At 38.3% G+C, this 13,277-nt stretch overlaps 1 protein-coding gene and 1 non-coding gene across 2 annotated transcripts in view; both read left to right on the top strand.

Moving 5' to 3' along the window:
- LOC140141003 (serotriflin-like) overlaps positions 1 to 13,277 on the top strand; it is a 54,893-nt gene that overhangs the window by 36,070 nt on the left and 5,546 nt on the right. The window contains exons 2-4 of the mRNA XM_072162782.1: positions 8,064 to 8,297; positions 9,820 to 9,941; positions 12,018 to 12,121. Coding sequence (XP_072018883.1) covers positions 8,064 to 8,297; positions 9,820 to 9,941; positions 12,018 to 12,121 — 460 coding nt within the window. The remainder of the gene's footprint in view (positions 1 to 8,063; positions 8,298 to 9,819; positions 9,942 to 12,017; positions 12,122 to 13,277) is intronic.
- On the top strand, positions 12,412 to 12,485 carry Trnat-ggu (transfer RNA threonine (anticodon GGU)). Its single transcript has one exon. It is a non-coding gene; the product is annotated as a tRNA-Thr (tRNA).

Raw genomic sequence — 13,277 nt, 5'->3', positions numbered from 1 at the left:
TGGAATTGCCTGTTTTTGACAACTTTGCCTGTGTCTACATTGGCTGTTTGGTTTATCGTATCTGCTTATGTGCACAGTTATTTTCATCACTTGCTCTAGTGCACTTTTGTATTTCCATTCCTGTTGTTTTTGCAGGTTTAGCATTTCTGTGGGCCTTGGAACTGTTAATTGTTGGCTATTGTACTTTACCTGCCTCTTTAATGCCTATATTTGCTGTTTTTGTCTCACTTGCCAAACTTTGTGAAATGATGAACTCTTAATGACTTACATAGGCTGAGTGTTTTACATGTATTTTGTACTATCTTTCAAATAAGGATCTGGTAAACCTGTAATGTACTTATTGAAATGTTGTGAAACACTCTCAGAGAAACATTTGCTATATATATATATGTCACATTGGATGTCCTATGCCAGTCATATACTTGTGTGAAATTGCAGTAACACTTACTCCAACTAAATGAGTCTGAACCTGAAACTTTTGTGTCCCTCACATACATGTAGTATTGAGTGAAATGTTCAAAAAAATTTGCTACATCGTAGTAATATACAATTGATCGATAACAAAAAATATGTTGGTGTGAAACATCACATAGAATAATACTCTTTTTCAATGAAGTGTTGCCTGCAAAACTGAAATTAAAGTACATGCAACCAAAGGTTACATTTTTTTAAATGAATTTTGTATCATACACATCCTGACCTAACCATCAGCAGACGTTAGTAAGACAGACAACATGGGACCCACACCCCCATGAAAGAAATTACCTGAATTGTCCACATAGGGAGTGTACATTTCAAATAGAGTCGCCCATTCAGGTAACCCCTTTTGACTTTCACACTCCCTGTGTGGGATATTAAGGTAATGTCTTCCATATGGGGTGTGTGGATTTCAAACAGAATATCCCATTATTGATATACAACTTGCTCTATTCCAAAATAGTAATTGGTATGTTAGTCTCTTCCTCCATCTGAGTCATTTTCTTTTTTTTCCTTTAATATGACTATTACAGTATGTTTATGATGTATACTCTTTTCAAATTACTACTTAACCAGTAATGTACTAGAGTATGTGTGCTATGTGGTGTTGTATGCTTGTATGGAATAATATATCACTCTAAGAATGCAATCTATATGTGTCGCTGAATGCATAAGTCTAGTGAATTTTGGGCAGCCTTTGTCAATCCTCTATCAAGATGATGTTAACGTCCATCAACTGGACTACATAACGTAAAGTCTGATATGAAGGAAAAGAAATATTGTAAAAAGCGGACATTTTTGTGCTACGCTTATTTTTGTTTTCCAAGCATCTGCTGTGAAAATAACAACTGGTTATATTCCTTTTATAGATAAATACAGTTCAATGTATTCTAAAAAACAACTGGAACAGTTACAAATTGGCAAAGCGGAGAAAAAAATTAAGCACATAAAAATATCAACTTCGGCTCTTTCTGCATCATTTATACCAGCCTGTCAACCTGGGTGGGTGGCATGCTTAAAAGTCACAGGAGTGACTGAAAGGATATGCACGTATAAGACAGGTCACAGGGGTAAGTGATGCGTCTAGTGCGTATGTAGTTGTAGTTGTAGAAGTAGTTGTAGATGCATGCTCCTCCTTCTTTCCCTGTCTGTCTAGTTCTTTTCCCTTCCTTCTTTTATCTAGTAGCATAACTCTCAACCTCTGATCAATTGCGACCGAAGCCGCTGGCTAGCCTTCGGGTGAAAAGAAGAGCCGAGTGTGTAAGCCTCTTCCTGCCAGTACATAGCCTCTCCTTACTCAAGACTCCTACATGGCCTCCCAGCGGTCACTGATGGTAACTGGTCATCTTGCGATTTCCAGGCTAGCATGTAGGGGATCTCGGAGCAGCTAAGGGCCCCAGAGGTGCAGTACGTATGGCCCACCGGCAAATGGACACGCCCTGGTACTCACCACCCTTAGCCACTGATTGAAACATGACAGGAAACCTTCTAGATTCAACAGTCTTCATTCTGTTAAGGTTCAACAGTCATCGTGTTTCCATGGGGGAGGCGATCCACCCTTTAACTAGTGGATCTCGGCTGCTACCCACCTGCCCAATAAGCAGGACACTGTCTCGGCTCCATTTATGGACCGGGGAAGCTGCGAATGGCCCAGCAAGCCTGCAGCTGATATACTACCGCTCGAAGTAAACAAAGGAAATGTAAACGGACGGATTCAAATGGAAAACGACACGGAACTGTTAAAAGACAACGAAATAGCCCAACGACTAGGACTGCAACATGGAATGTGGAATTGGACAGAAGGAACCAGAGATTGTTGAAACAATGCAGAGGTATAGCATCTCAATCATGGGAATATCTGATACAAGGTTTAAAGGAAAAGGCATGAAGGAATCTCACAACGACTATGTACTCATCTGGTCTGGAGTGGACAAGAACAAAAGAGCTATCCACGGAGTGGGTTTCTACCTACACCCAGAAGTAGCTAAGAACATTATGGAAGTTGACTACATATCCGAAAGAATAATCAGACTCAGAATACAACAAGAGAAAGAGGTTACAACATACATCCAAGTATATGCCCCATGCAATGATTCCTACTCAGATGAAGACAGGGATACATTCTTTGAAGAGTTATCTGATGTTATAAACAGTACAAAGAATCAGGATATGCTGGTGGTAATGGGAGACATGAATGGACATGTGGGAAGTGAACGATCACCGTGGGAAGATTACCTAGGACCCCACAGTGCACCAAACTCAAGTCGGAACTACAATGGACAACTCATCTTGGAACTTTGTGCCCAACATGATCTCTTTGTGACAAACACATTCTTCCAACATAGGAGTAGCCAGATATTTACATGGTACAAGTGGAATGACCTCACCAAAGCTTCTCAGCTTGACTTCATCCTCATTAAAAAGACAGATCGATGCAAAGTGAATGATTCTAAAGCAATGCCAAACATCCACATAGATACTGATCACAGACCAGTCGTGATGGAAACAAGTGCCAGGAGAAGACCACGGCCAAATAAAAAGCAGCAACCTGAGACAATAAACCTCAGAAAATTAGCAGAAGAACCTATGAAGGCAGCCATCGAACAACAGATGGATAAGCTATTCCAAAAACTACCAGGAAGGAAATACAGAAGAAGAGTGGATATGGTTCAAAGATGCTCTAACAGACGCCCTTAAAGCAAATTGTGGGACTACGAAAAGAAAAACGGGACAAGTGAAAGGGACATCCTGGTTGAATGACACGGTCAAAGCAGCAACCAAAGAGAAGAAAAGAATCTTCAAGAAATGGTCCAAAAGCAACCTGGAAGCAGACTATAACGAGTACAGGGAAGCCCGGCGAAACTGCAAGAAGACTATCAAAGAAGCCAAAGACCAGTCTTGGAAAACATATGGGGAATATCTGGCAGAAAAATCAAATAGCTCAAGCAGAGAGTTCTTTAAAGCAGTTAAAGCCTACAAACAACGGGACGAGCCTTTTGACCCAACCGCCATCATAAACGACAAGGATGGAAACCCCCTCACAGACAGCTGCGAAATCACCAACAGATGGGGAGAATACTTCGAAGATTTGCTCAACCTAAGCAGTGATGGTGACAGACAACAGCAGCAGCCCTTCCATCCTCGGTTCCAAGAGGAAGTTGATCCACCCATACTCCAGGAGGAAGTCAGAAATGCTATTAAAACCAGTCCCAAAAACAAGGCAGCTGGAATTGATGACATCACAACAGAAGCCATACTTGCTTGTGGAGATACAGGAGTCAAATGGTTGACAAGAGTGTTCAACAGGGCTTGGGAGGAGCGAGCTGTACCCGATGACTGGCAACGTGCAACAATTGTCCCCATCTGGAAGAAAAAAGGGAGTAAAAGAGATTGTAGCAAATATAGAGGAATCTCTCTGCTCAGCCATACTGGGAAGATTTATGCAAAGATCTTAGAGAAACGAATAAGACCAGTTGTTGAACATCAGCTGAGTGAAGCGCAGTTTGGGTTCAGGAAGAACATAGGGTGCACTGATGCCATATTTGCTCTGAGACAGCTGTGTGAAAGGAGTATTGAGTATGACCAAGATCTATACACTATATTCATAGACCAATCATCAACGCAATCTATACTCCGACTCTCTGCTACCAGGCACACACATGGGCTATGAACAAAAAGACTGAACGGAAGATCACCACCTGTGAAATTAAATGCCTACGAAAAGCTGCAAACAAGACACGATGGGCCAAATCTTGAATGAAGTCATCAGAGACATGGTAGGCACCAAGCCTATGCTAGACCAGATTGAAATCCATCGCATCAAATGGTTTGGTCATCTTATGCGCATGCCCACAAATCAACCAGCCCTGCGGACCTACAACAGCAAACTGTCCGGTACCAAGCCTATAGGAAGACCAAGAAGAAGATGGATTGAGGGGGTCAAGAAAATCCTGACAAGGCACAACACCAACCTGACAGATGCTACCCATGCAGCCCAAGACAGACGTCCCATCATTTCCCCGCGACTCTGAGAGGAACAAGCAGAGGACAAAAGTAAAAAGTAAAGTAAGCCAAACTTGGGAACTGCATTGATGATGTTCGCGGGTGGAGAGGGAGTAACTGCTTGAAGTTGAAGGACTCTAAAATTGAATTTTTTTATCATCATTGGATCTTCTTATATTCAACCATCCACTGACATAAGAAATCTGGGTGTTATGTTTGACACTTATTGACTATGGCGAATCAGATCACGCTTCAACACACGGCGATGAAGAGGTGGACAAACTCTACGAGGAAATAACTGAACTACTAAAGAACAACAAGACTCAATTCATAATAGTCATGGGTGACTTTAATACCAAAGTTGGAAAAAGACAGGATGGAGAAGAGTGCACAATTGGACAATTTGGGAGTGGAGAACGAAATAGTCTCAATCAGTAACAACCTGAAAATAATGAACACTTTTTTCAAAAAGCCAGCAGGTAGGATATGGACCTGCCAGTTCCAACTTTTGGCAGATGAATGTCCAGAAGAATGTTCTGACAATGTTCTCATCGACACAATTAAAGAAGGAGGGGACATCATTACAAAAGACCAACTGAAACATTTTGTCCCCGAGCGAATAATGTATTCACTATATTGTACTTTAATACTTCCTTACATAAACTATGGTATCTTAGCATGGGGAAATACTTGTCAAAAATATTTGGAAAAGATTTTCAAACTTCAAAAAAAAAGCCCTTAGAATGATATCGAATAGTCACTTTTTAAGTCACTCAGCCCCTATTTTCAAGAATTACAATTTGCTTAATGTTTATGATAGTTATGATCTCGAACTAAGCACTTTTATGTACAAGTATAATACCAATCAGTTACCAAAGGCCTTCAATAGTTATTTTGTTGAGCAGAGGAATCACCTCAGGTATCACACAAGAAACGCTGAAGATTACAAGATCTGTCTTACAAAAACAGAGTTTGCTAACAAAACAATAAGAACCGCCGGGCCAAGAAAATGGCATTCGATTGACAGATGCGCCAAAACGGCTACATCAGTAAAACTCTTTAGATCCCAAATTAAAACAAACCTTATAGAAATGTACACTTAATACCTCTTAGTTTGGATTTACTTATTTTTATTTTCTCCTTTTAAAACAAAAAATCGATTAAAATTAACTGATCTCTTAGCATTTATACTATATTCACAAAATGTCAGCTTTCTTGTGCGATATACGTACGTGAGCAAATGTTATGAAATACTAATTTATATTCTGCATGTTCTTTATTCATCATTTTTTTCCTGCTTAGTTCGTTCTACATGAATGTATGAAAGAGGGTGGGGGGGTGTTTGTATGTATGAAATTGTATTTTATTAGACAAATTAAGAAACTTAGGCTAAGGTTAAGGGGTGCTTGTTCAGGCCTTTTTGGCCTTCTGAGCATCTCCTCATTCAAATGTGTTGTTTTGCTGTTATTGTATTGTTGTATTTTGAATGAAATAAAGATTGATTGATTGATTGATTGATTGATTGATTGAAGAACTAGCAAAGCTGTTTACAACATGCATGCAAAACGAGAGATTGCCGTATCAGTGGAAAGAAGCCACTATTTGTTTATTTTGAACAAGAAGGGGGACAAGCGAGACCTAAAGAACTATATAGACCCATCAGTCTCCTCTCAAACTTGTACAAGTTGTACACAAGGATACTAACAAACCGACTTGAAAACATCCTAGACGGCAATCAACCAAGGGAGCAGGCAGGATTCAGGAAAGGTTTGTTTTCAACCGTGGATCACATCCACACCATCAACCAACTAAAGGAGAAATGTCAGAAGTACAACATCCCACTATGCGGAGCTTTTATAGATTACGAGAAGCATTTGATTCTGTCGAAACCAGTTCAGTTCTGAATGCACTTAAAGAACAAGGAATCAACAATGCATACCTGATGACGATCTTTAAAGACATCTACTCAGAATGCTACGACACAGTCAAAATGCACAAAGACAGTGACAAAATTATGATAACGAAGGGGGTGCGCCCGGGAGACATTATTTCACCGAAGCTTTTTACAGCCACCCAAGAAGGAACACTTGACTGGAGCAAAAAAGAAATCAATATAAACGGAGAGCACATGAGTCACTAACGCTTTGCAGATGACATTGTTACTATATCAAGCAATCTAAATGAGCGTTGTAAGTAAGCTTCTACATCTGTGTCAAATTTGGTGTGTTTCCTATAAAAGAATGTAGAATTTCTCCACTATATTGCACAGTGTGGCTGGACGATGTTGATAAAGAATCCATGTGTTATGAAGCCTTTGCGCTGTAAATTACACACATGCAGTTTTCGTCCATGTTCAGTAATAGCAATGTCACGCCAAAACTAATCAAGCTATTTCCATGAAAGTCACATAATAAGTAGGAGACATAGATGTGTGCCATTGTATTGTACTTATTAAAATTAGACACTGTTGACTATATATTTTTGATATTTTGTTCAAACACGGTGTAAATCATTCTGGGACACCCTGTAGCTGTGTAAAACTACGCCAATATTCATGATCATAATACGAACGGCGAGCTGCTACATGCATTGTAGGCGCTGGAATGTGATAGCAATTTTCTTCCTTTTACCTCGTTTGTTTGGCTCGAAATTAAAAGGGGACAATGCAATCAGTAGCTATCAGTGACAACTAACATTTAAATAGGAATCTATTCTTTATGCAAACCACACGTTTGCATACAAAAGTCACACATTTGCTTAAAGTGACTGAGTGGGCCATCGACTGATTAGCGTTCTGAGTGCTTTAAGATATTTTTTTGTCTATATAAAATACACAAGCCAAACTCTATAACCCGGGGATCCAATACTGTATATACCCGAAATATTTGAATTTGGTATTAAATTGATATTGATTAATAATTTTATTTTTACAGTGTAGAACCCCAGCTGGGTGCAAAGAAATATTATATATAAATAATAATATATACATCAATATACGTCAAATCTTAGGCCTTTGACTCGTACTTTGACAAAACAGTGAGAGAACGAAATGGCGCAGCGGTTGTTCCCTCCCCTTGCACTACTGAGGTCCCGGGTTCAAATCCCGGCCGTGCCCAAAGACTGAATGTGCACTTGGTTTATTCCGATCAATGCTCGCAGATTTTCTCCGATTTCCTACTGCTTTAACAAAATCGGTGATTATTTGTTTGGTTATCAAAAACTTCCTTCACCCAATGGAAATTGGGGAGCTGCACAGATAAGTGGAGGATGTTACCAGTGCGGATATGTTTGCGCGGGTTCGGCTGCAACTAGCCTAGTTGATGCGATCTGATTGTGATGATTCACCATGATAGCAGCGAAGTTATAGCCCTTTGAATCCTCCGAGACCTGGAAAAAGGCGCTATATAAATCTAAAATTTATTTATTTATTATTTTTTCATACCAATCAGAGAAGCTACAGACTTCTCAATAACAATTATTGACAAGTAGGAGAGTGATTAATATATTTTCAATTATCCACAAAACCTTCTCATTATTCTGTAAATTTCAAATATTTTACGGTATACATTTGTCTGTTTGTACAGCACTATAACCAAACCTTAGCTCATTGGGCGACACTTTATGCTGCTGACTGTAAGTGGTACCATGATCGAGCTGATGGGGATCCCAATGGGTCAGCTGATGACAGCCAAAATCTATACGCCTCTTCCGTCGAACCATCTCCTGGTGGAGTAGTTGGACTCTGGCATAGTGAAGAAAGTAATTACAACTATGTTGATATCACATGTCCTTCTGGTATATGCGGTCATTTCACACAGGTAAGAGAAAAAATATCATAGACATTTTCTCTTTTTATATTGTTAATGTTTGATAAAATGTAGTTTGTGAATTTCCTTGCTATATGCTACTTTTTTCTATGATGTTTTAATGCCATTAAATATGTGTCGAACCTTGTAAAGATGCAAACAAGATTTAAGATAAACAACGACATCAGTGTTTGTTTAGAAATGAACAGGCGCGTAGCCAGCATTGTCAGTCCGGGTGGCAAACGTCAGTATTTTCCCTATTTTTACTCTCCCTCTCCTCCCTTTCCCTTTTCCCCTCCTCTTCCTCCCCTATCCCCTCTCCGTCCCCTTTCCTTTGTCTTTCTCACTCTCCGGCCCCTTCCTCTTCGCCTTTTTCCTCTCCTTCTACTTCTTTCTCTCTCCCCTTCTTCTCGTCCCAATTTTCCCGCTTCTTGGTCCCCATTTTAGGTGTCCGGGGGGACAGTCTGCCCCCCTGCCACCCGCTGGCTACGCTACTGAGAATGAACCGTTCTACAGGGTGTAACAATAAAATTAGTACAATTTTGAAAATAGAATGACACAAGTATGCCGCTTAATTTTTTTATTTGGTTTTATATCTATGTCTATCAAGATTTTCATTCTATCAGTTCATACCGCTATGTAGTTAATGTTCAATGTAAGCATTTCTCTCTCGCATGTACGATACAATGCTATAGTACACTAATGCATTGTCACTTCAAGGCTTCAAGCCTAAGTCGAGTCCCACACTTGGTACACTAGGCTACTATATATCGAAGTCATTTCAATGCATATCACGTCTATTATAGTACACTGTCCGTATTACCAAAGAAGATCTCCTGCGGTATTTGTGTATCTCAACACGTACACACATTGCTAGATACATGCAGTGCCGGTCCGGGCGCAGTATACAGTACATTGTACTGTAATGATTGTCCTACTCTTAGCACATGATAGCTGCAATGTCCCGGTGAATGTCAATTCTAATGTTAATCAATCTAGCAAAATGAACCCATAAATAGCCATTTTTAAAGTCTCAAAGAAATCCATGCATAACTTATCGAACGAATCTCCAGTTTGGTTCAAGCTTAATGACTCCGAAACCTACCTATTTGAATGAAGTTGAATGAGGTATGCGCGTGACCCGATCACACACGTCGTGCCCGCCATTGCTTTCGGTCTGCGTTATAATTTCTTACATGGAATAGGTAAAAACTACGTGTGTGTCGATTTACATAGCACGTTAGGTAGATTTTCTCCGATCAGCGAAGTATTTTTACATATATTGTGTATAATTTAATTTACATCGTGTTTTTTTTACATAACGTGTGAATATTTCTGTGAGTGTATATGTGACATCAAACAACTGTTCCCACTCGATGCTGTGTAATATTTTCTTCTCAATTTCTTTAATGTTCACATTTAATGGTGGAGTGTGTCTCGATAATATGACTTTTTTTTAATATGCGACTAGTTTTATCAGCAAAGAAGGCGGCGAAAAGCATTATAATTTAACTTATTTTCCCTCCCTTATTAGGTAGTATGGGCTACTTCGAATCAGGTTGGATGTGGTAAAGCATTTTGTGAAACAGCGTATTTGGAAAGTGGGAGTGTGGCATTTAGTAATACCTGGATAGTTAACTGTCATTATTATCCACCGTAAGTAATACAGTCAGAATAGTGGTCAGTCGATGCCTATTGTTTAACAAGACCCACTCAGTCACTTAATTATGCGCTTGAAACGATCGAATTTGGTGTTGAAATAAGCAAATGTTTTAGTTACACCTTTGTTTGTTTTATTTCTTCTTTAAACTGGGACACTCAATCAGTTGAAAATACAATTAAGGCCCAGGGATTTCACTTCATAATTAATTGTCTCGGTCAAATGAAAAGCAATAATTTTCACTTATTTAAACTATACTGCTTGGTACTGTATATTTTTTTCTAACCCTGGTGTGATATTTAGGCTTCTAGTGTAAGATTTCCGATTCTCACAGGCTTCATTTTGCCCCGTAGTTGCTTTTCAAAGTAACATAATTCGCTAACGAAATTATATTTCCCAACTTTCAAAGCACATCATATACAGTAAGCCAAAAAATTAAGGTACCAGTTATGTTCACCCCTGATATCCTAAACAAAGACAGGTATGTCATAATTGTAGCAAGCAGCCAAAAGCTGCGTCTTTAAACTCGAAGTTAAGACCTCAATCGTTGAAACCGTTCAAGAAATAAAGACACGACACCCAAAAAACAAAGGAAGATGCCAATTTAAAAGTTGCAGTTTGCTCCATTGCAAGCCCTTTTGATTTGTACATAAGGCGTTCTCGAACAAGAGAACTAACGCCGTGCTTCCATTGATTAGCACGTTAAAACTAGCGTGGTGCTTTCATTGATCAGAACACAAAATTGGAACTTTTGATTTGTTTCTTCCTTAGGTTTTAAATCACCGTTTCTCAACCAATTTAAACAAATAAGGTCTTAAATCAGAGATAAAAAGTACAGGTATTGGCTGTTTGTTTTAATTTTGACATATTTATCTTTGTTTAGGATATACAGGGTGAATATAACTGGTACCTTAATTTTTGGCTAACTGTAAGGCTATGTCATGACGTGCTGGTTGGACATTTTGGCAATCGCAAGTGGAAAGAGGTGAAATCAAAACGGATAATCTGACAAAACTATAATACAGACTTGACATTTAATATGGAATATGCCTTCATGAAGTGCCAAGACTAATCTGAAAGAGATCTGCATAAACCGCAAGAGTTAAATATATGGCAGATTTAAGGAGGCTGAATTTGAGCTTCGTGAGGGACACAATTTCGGACATGTATTTCAAGCATATTTGAGTCCAGACTAAAAAGTTTTAGCGTTTGTGTTTGTTATAGGCTAAATAGTTGCGTTTGTTTTAGCGTTGATGGCCCGTAAAAACAGCAGTTGTCTTTGGAAAACTTCGATTTGAAACGATCTATTCTCACGTTGTAGTTGATCCGTTGACTTCTTTGTTGTGGAACCGAAATTGGGTACTGATAATCCAGGGATTTACCTCGTATCAACCATGACGTTAAGGAATCGGATAGCAATGTTTGCCGAGTATTTTTTGCAGAACCTGAGAGCGCATCAGACATATCTAATATCAAATAATTTTAATTTTTTGGAATTCGCGATATAACATATAATGGCAAATGATTAACAATTGACATTGAACGTAGACATAGTCATGTAAAAAATGACATCAACCAATTCTGGTCATTTGGTACATTTTTATTTAAAAAAACCAGTTATTTTCCTTCTACTTAATTTCATAATTGACCAGGACAAGGAAATAAATCGAAATTGTCTAAAATAATCTATTTTAGAATGAAAACATATACCTCTAATAGGCGAGTCACCGCGTGGTGAGTTTAGCAGTATGAGTGAATGCAAGCATTAAGAACGCTGATATCAAAGCGTGCAATGAAATGGAAAATGAAAAAAAAGTGCACTCACGCGGATTGTAATAGTCTTGCTGCAATTGACGCTTAAAATATATTATTGGTCAATAGACTGGTTCTTTTTTTTTTTTATTTGCGTATTTAAGCATCAAGCAGCATGTTCGCGTAAAAGCTGGCAACCAAATTAGTTAATTCGCGTATTTTGAATTCAAAATTTACGTTAAGTGAATTCACGTTTCTACTACTTAACTTGCTTGCAGTGTTTTTTTTTTGCCTAATATTATATGTTTTCTTTCTTCTAGTGGAAATATTAACGTTGATAGCATGCGTCCGTATATCGGAGGTCCACCTTGTACAGGATGCACCATAGAACCTTACACTCATTGCTATAATGACCAATTATGCAGTAAGTATAGTGAAGGAAAACAGTTTGGGGGAATACAAACCCAGTTGAAACTATCAACGCTTTATATTACGAGCATGATGCATTACATAATGTGCTTAATATTGTGATGGAGAAATAAAGTTTAATCTATGTAGATTAAACACATAGATTTAACTTTATTTCTACGTCTTGAATATGATTTCGGAATGATTTCCAAACCTCTTTCTTAAAGCTTTTTGGATGAGAGGATGATAGAGGGCGGGTATTGAACTGAAGGCCTATAGATAATAACATCACTGCTCTTCTCCATCTGACTTATTAGCTCAGTTGGTAGAGCATCGGTCCGGTGATCCGAAGGTCCCAGGTTCAAATCCTGGATAGTCAGTGAAATTTTTTCACTGGCTGTCATTTATGTATGTGTTGACTTGTGTTAAAAACCTTTCTCATAATATATTGTGACATTTTAGCCATGTAATTAAATGCCATGTTCTGTTATGCAAGTCCAGAATATTGCTCACCCATCATTTTTAAAATATCCATTATTGGATCAAATTTACCCAATTATTTGTTAAAATATTTCACCTATCCTGTCAAACAAAATAATGTTAAGAAGTATATTATCAACCATCGATTTTTTATTCAGCTTTATGAGAGTGTAGCAGTAAATACAATACAACTTAATCGAAATAAAATCTTATCAGAAGTGGATCCCGGATTTAAAAGAATGTTCAAACTTATTGGGGGCTGAGAGGCTAAAATTATTAAAAAATCCCACCTCTCAGCCAACTTAAAGGTCCTTGACCAGATCAATAGCCTTCCCTTGTTTTTTCTTTGAGATGTTGATATTAAAGGAAAGCTCATGTTGTACTCATTACCCCAGTGAAAATTAACGCGCGAGATATTTGTCGTTTAAATTATAATAGCAAAAACGTGGTGATTTGTGTTAACTACACCAGAGATGTACAATGTAAAGTCTGCACAAAAAGTAACTCAGCTGTTATAAATACGCCTATAGATTCAGAACTAATAATTGTTTTCACAATATTTCAACATAGAGAAGGATGATTTATTTACACGCATTTTGATTGATACCCCATTCGTCAAATGTCGTTCAATATTAACAACAAATACCCGAATTTAAAAGTTGCAGTTTACAGCGATCAATGGTTATAATGCC

The sequence above is a fragment of the Amphiura filiformis genome, chromosome 2, assembly GCF_039555335.1.
Source record: "Amphiura filiformis chromosome 2, Afil_fr2py, whole genome shotgun sequence".
In the NCBI taxonomy this organism is placed as follows: Eukaryota; Metazoa; Echinodermata; class Ophiuroidea; order Amphilepidida; family Amphiuridae; genus Amphiura; species Amphiura filiformis.
This window is presented reverse-complemented; position numbering and strand designations above follow the sequence as displayed.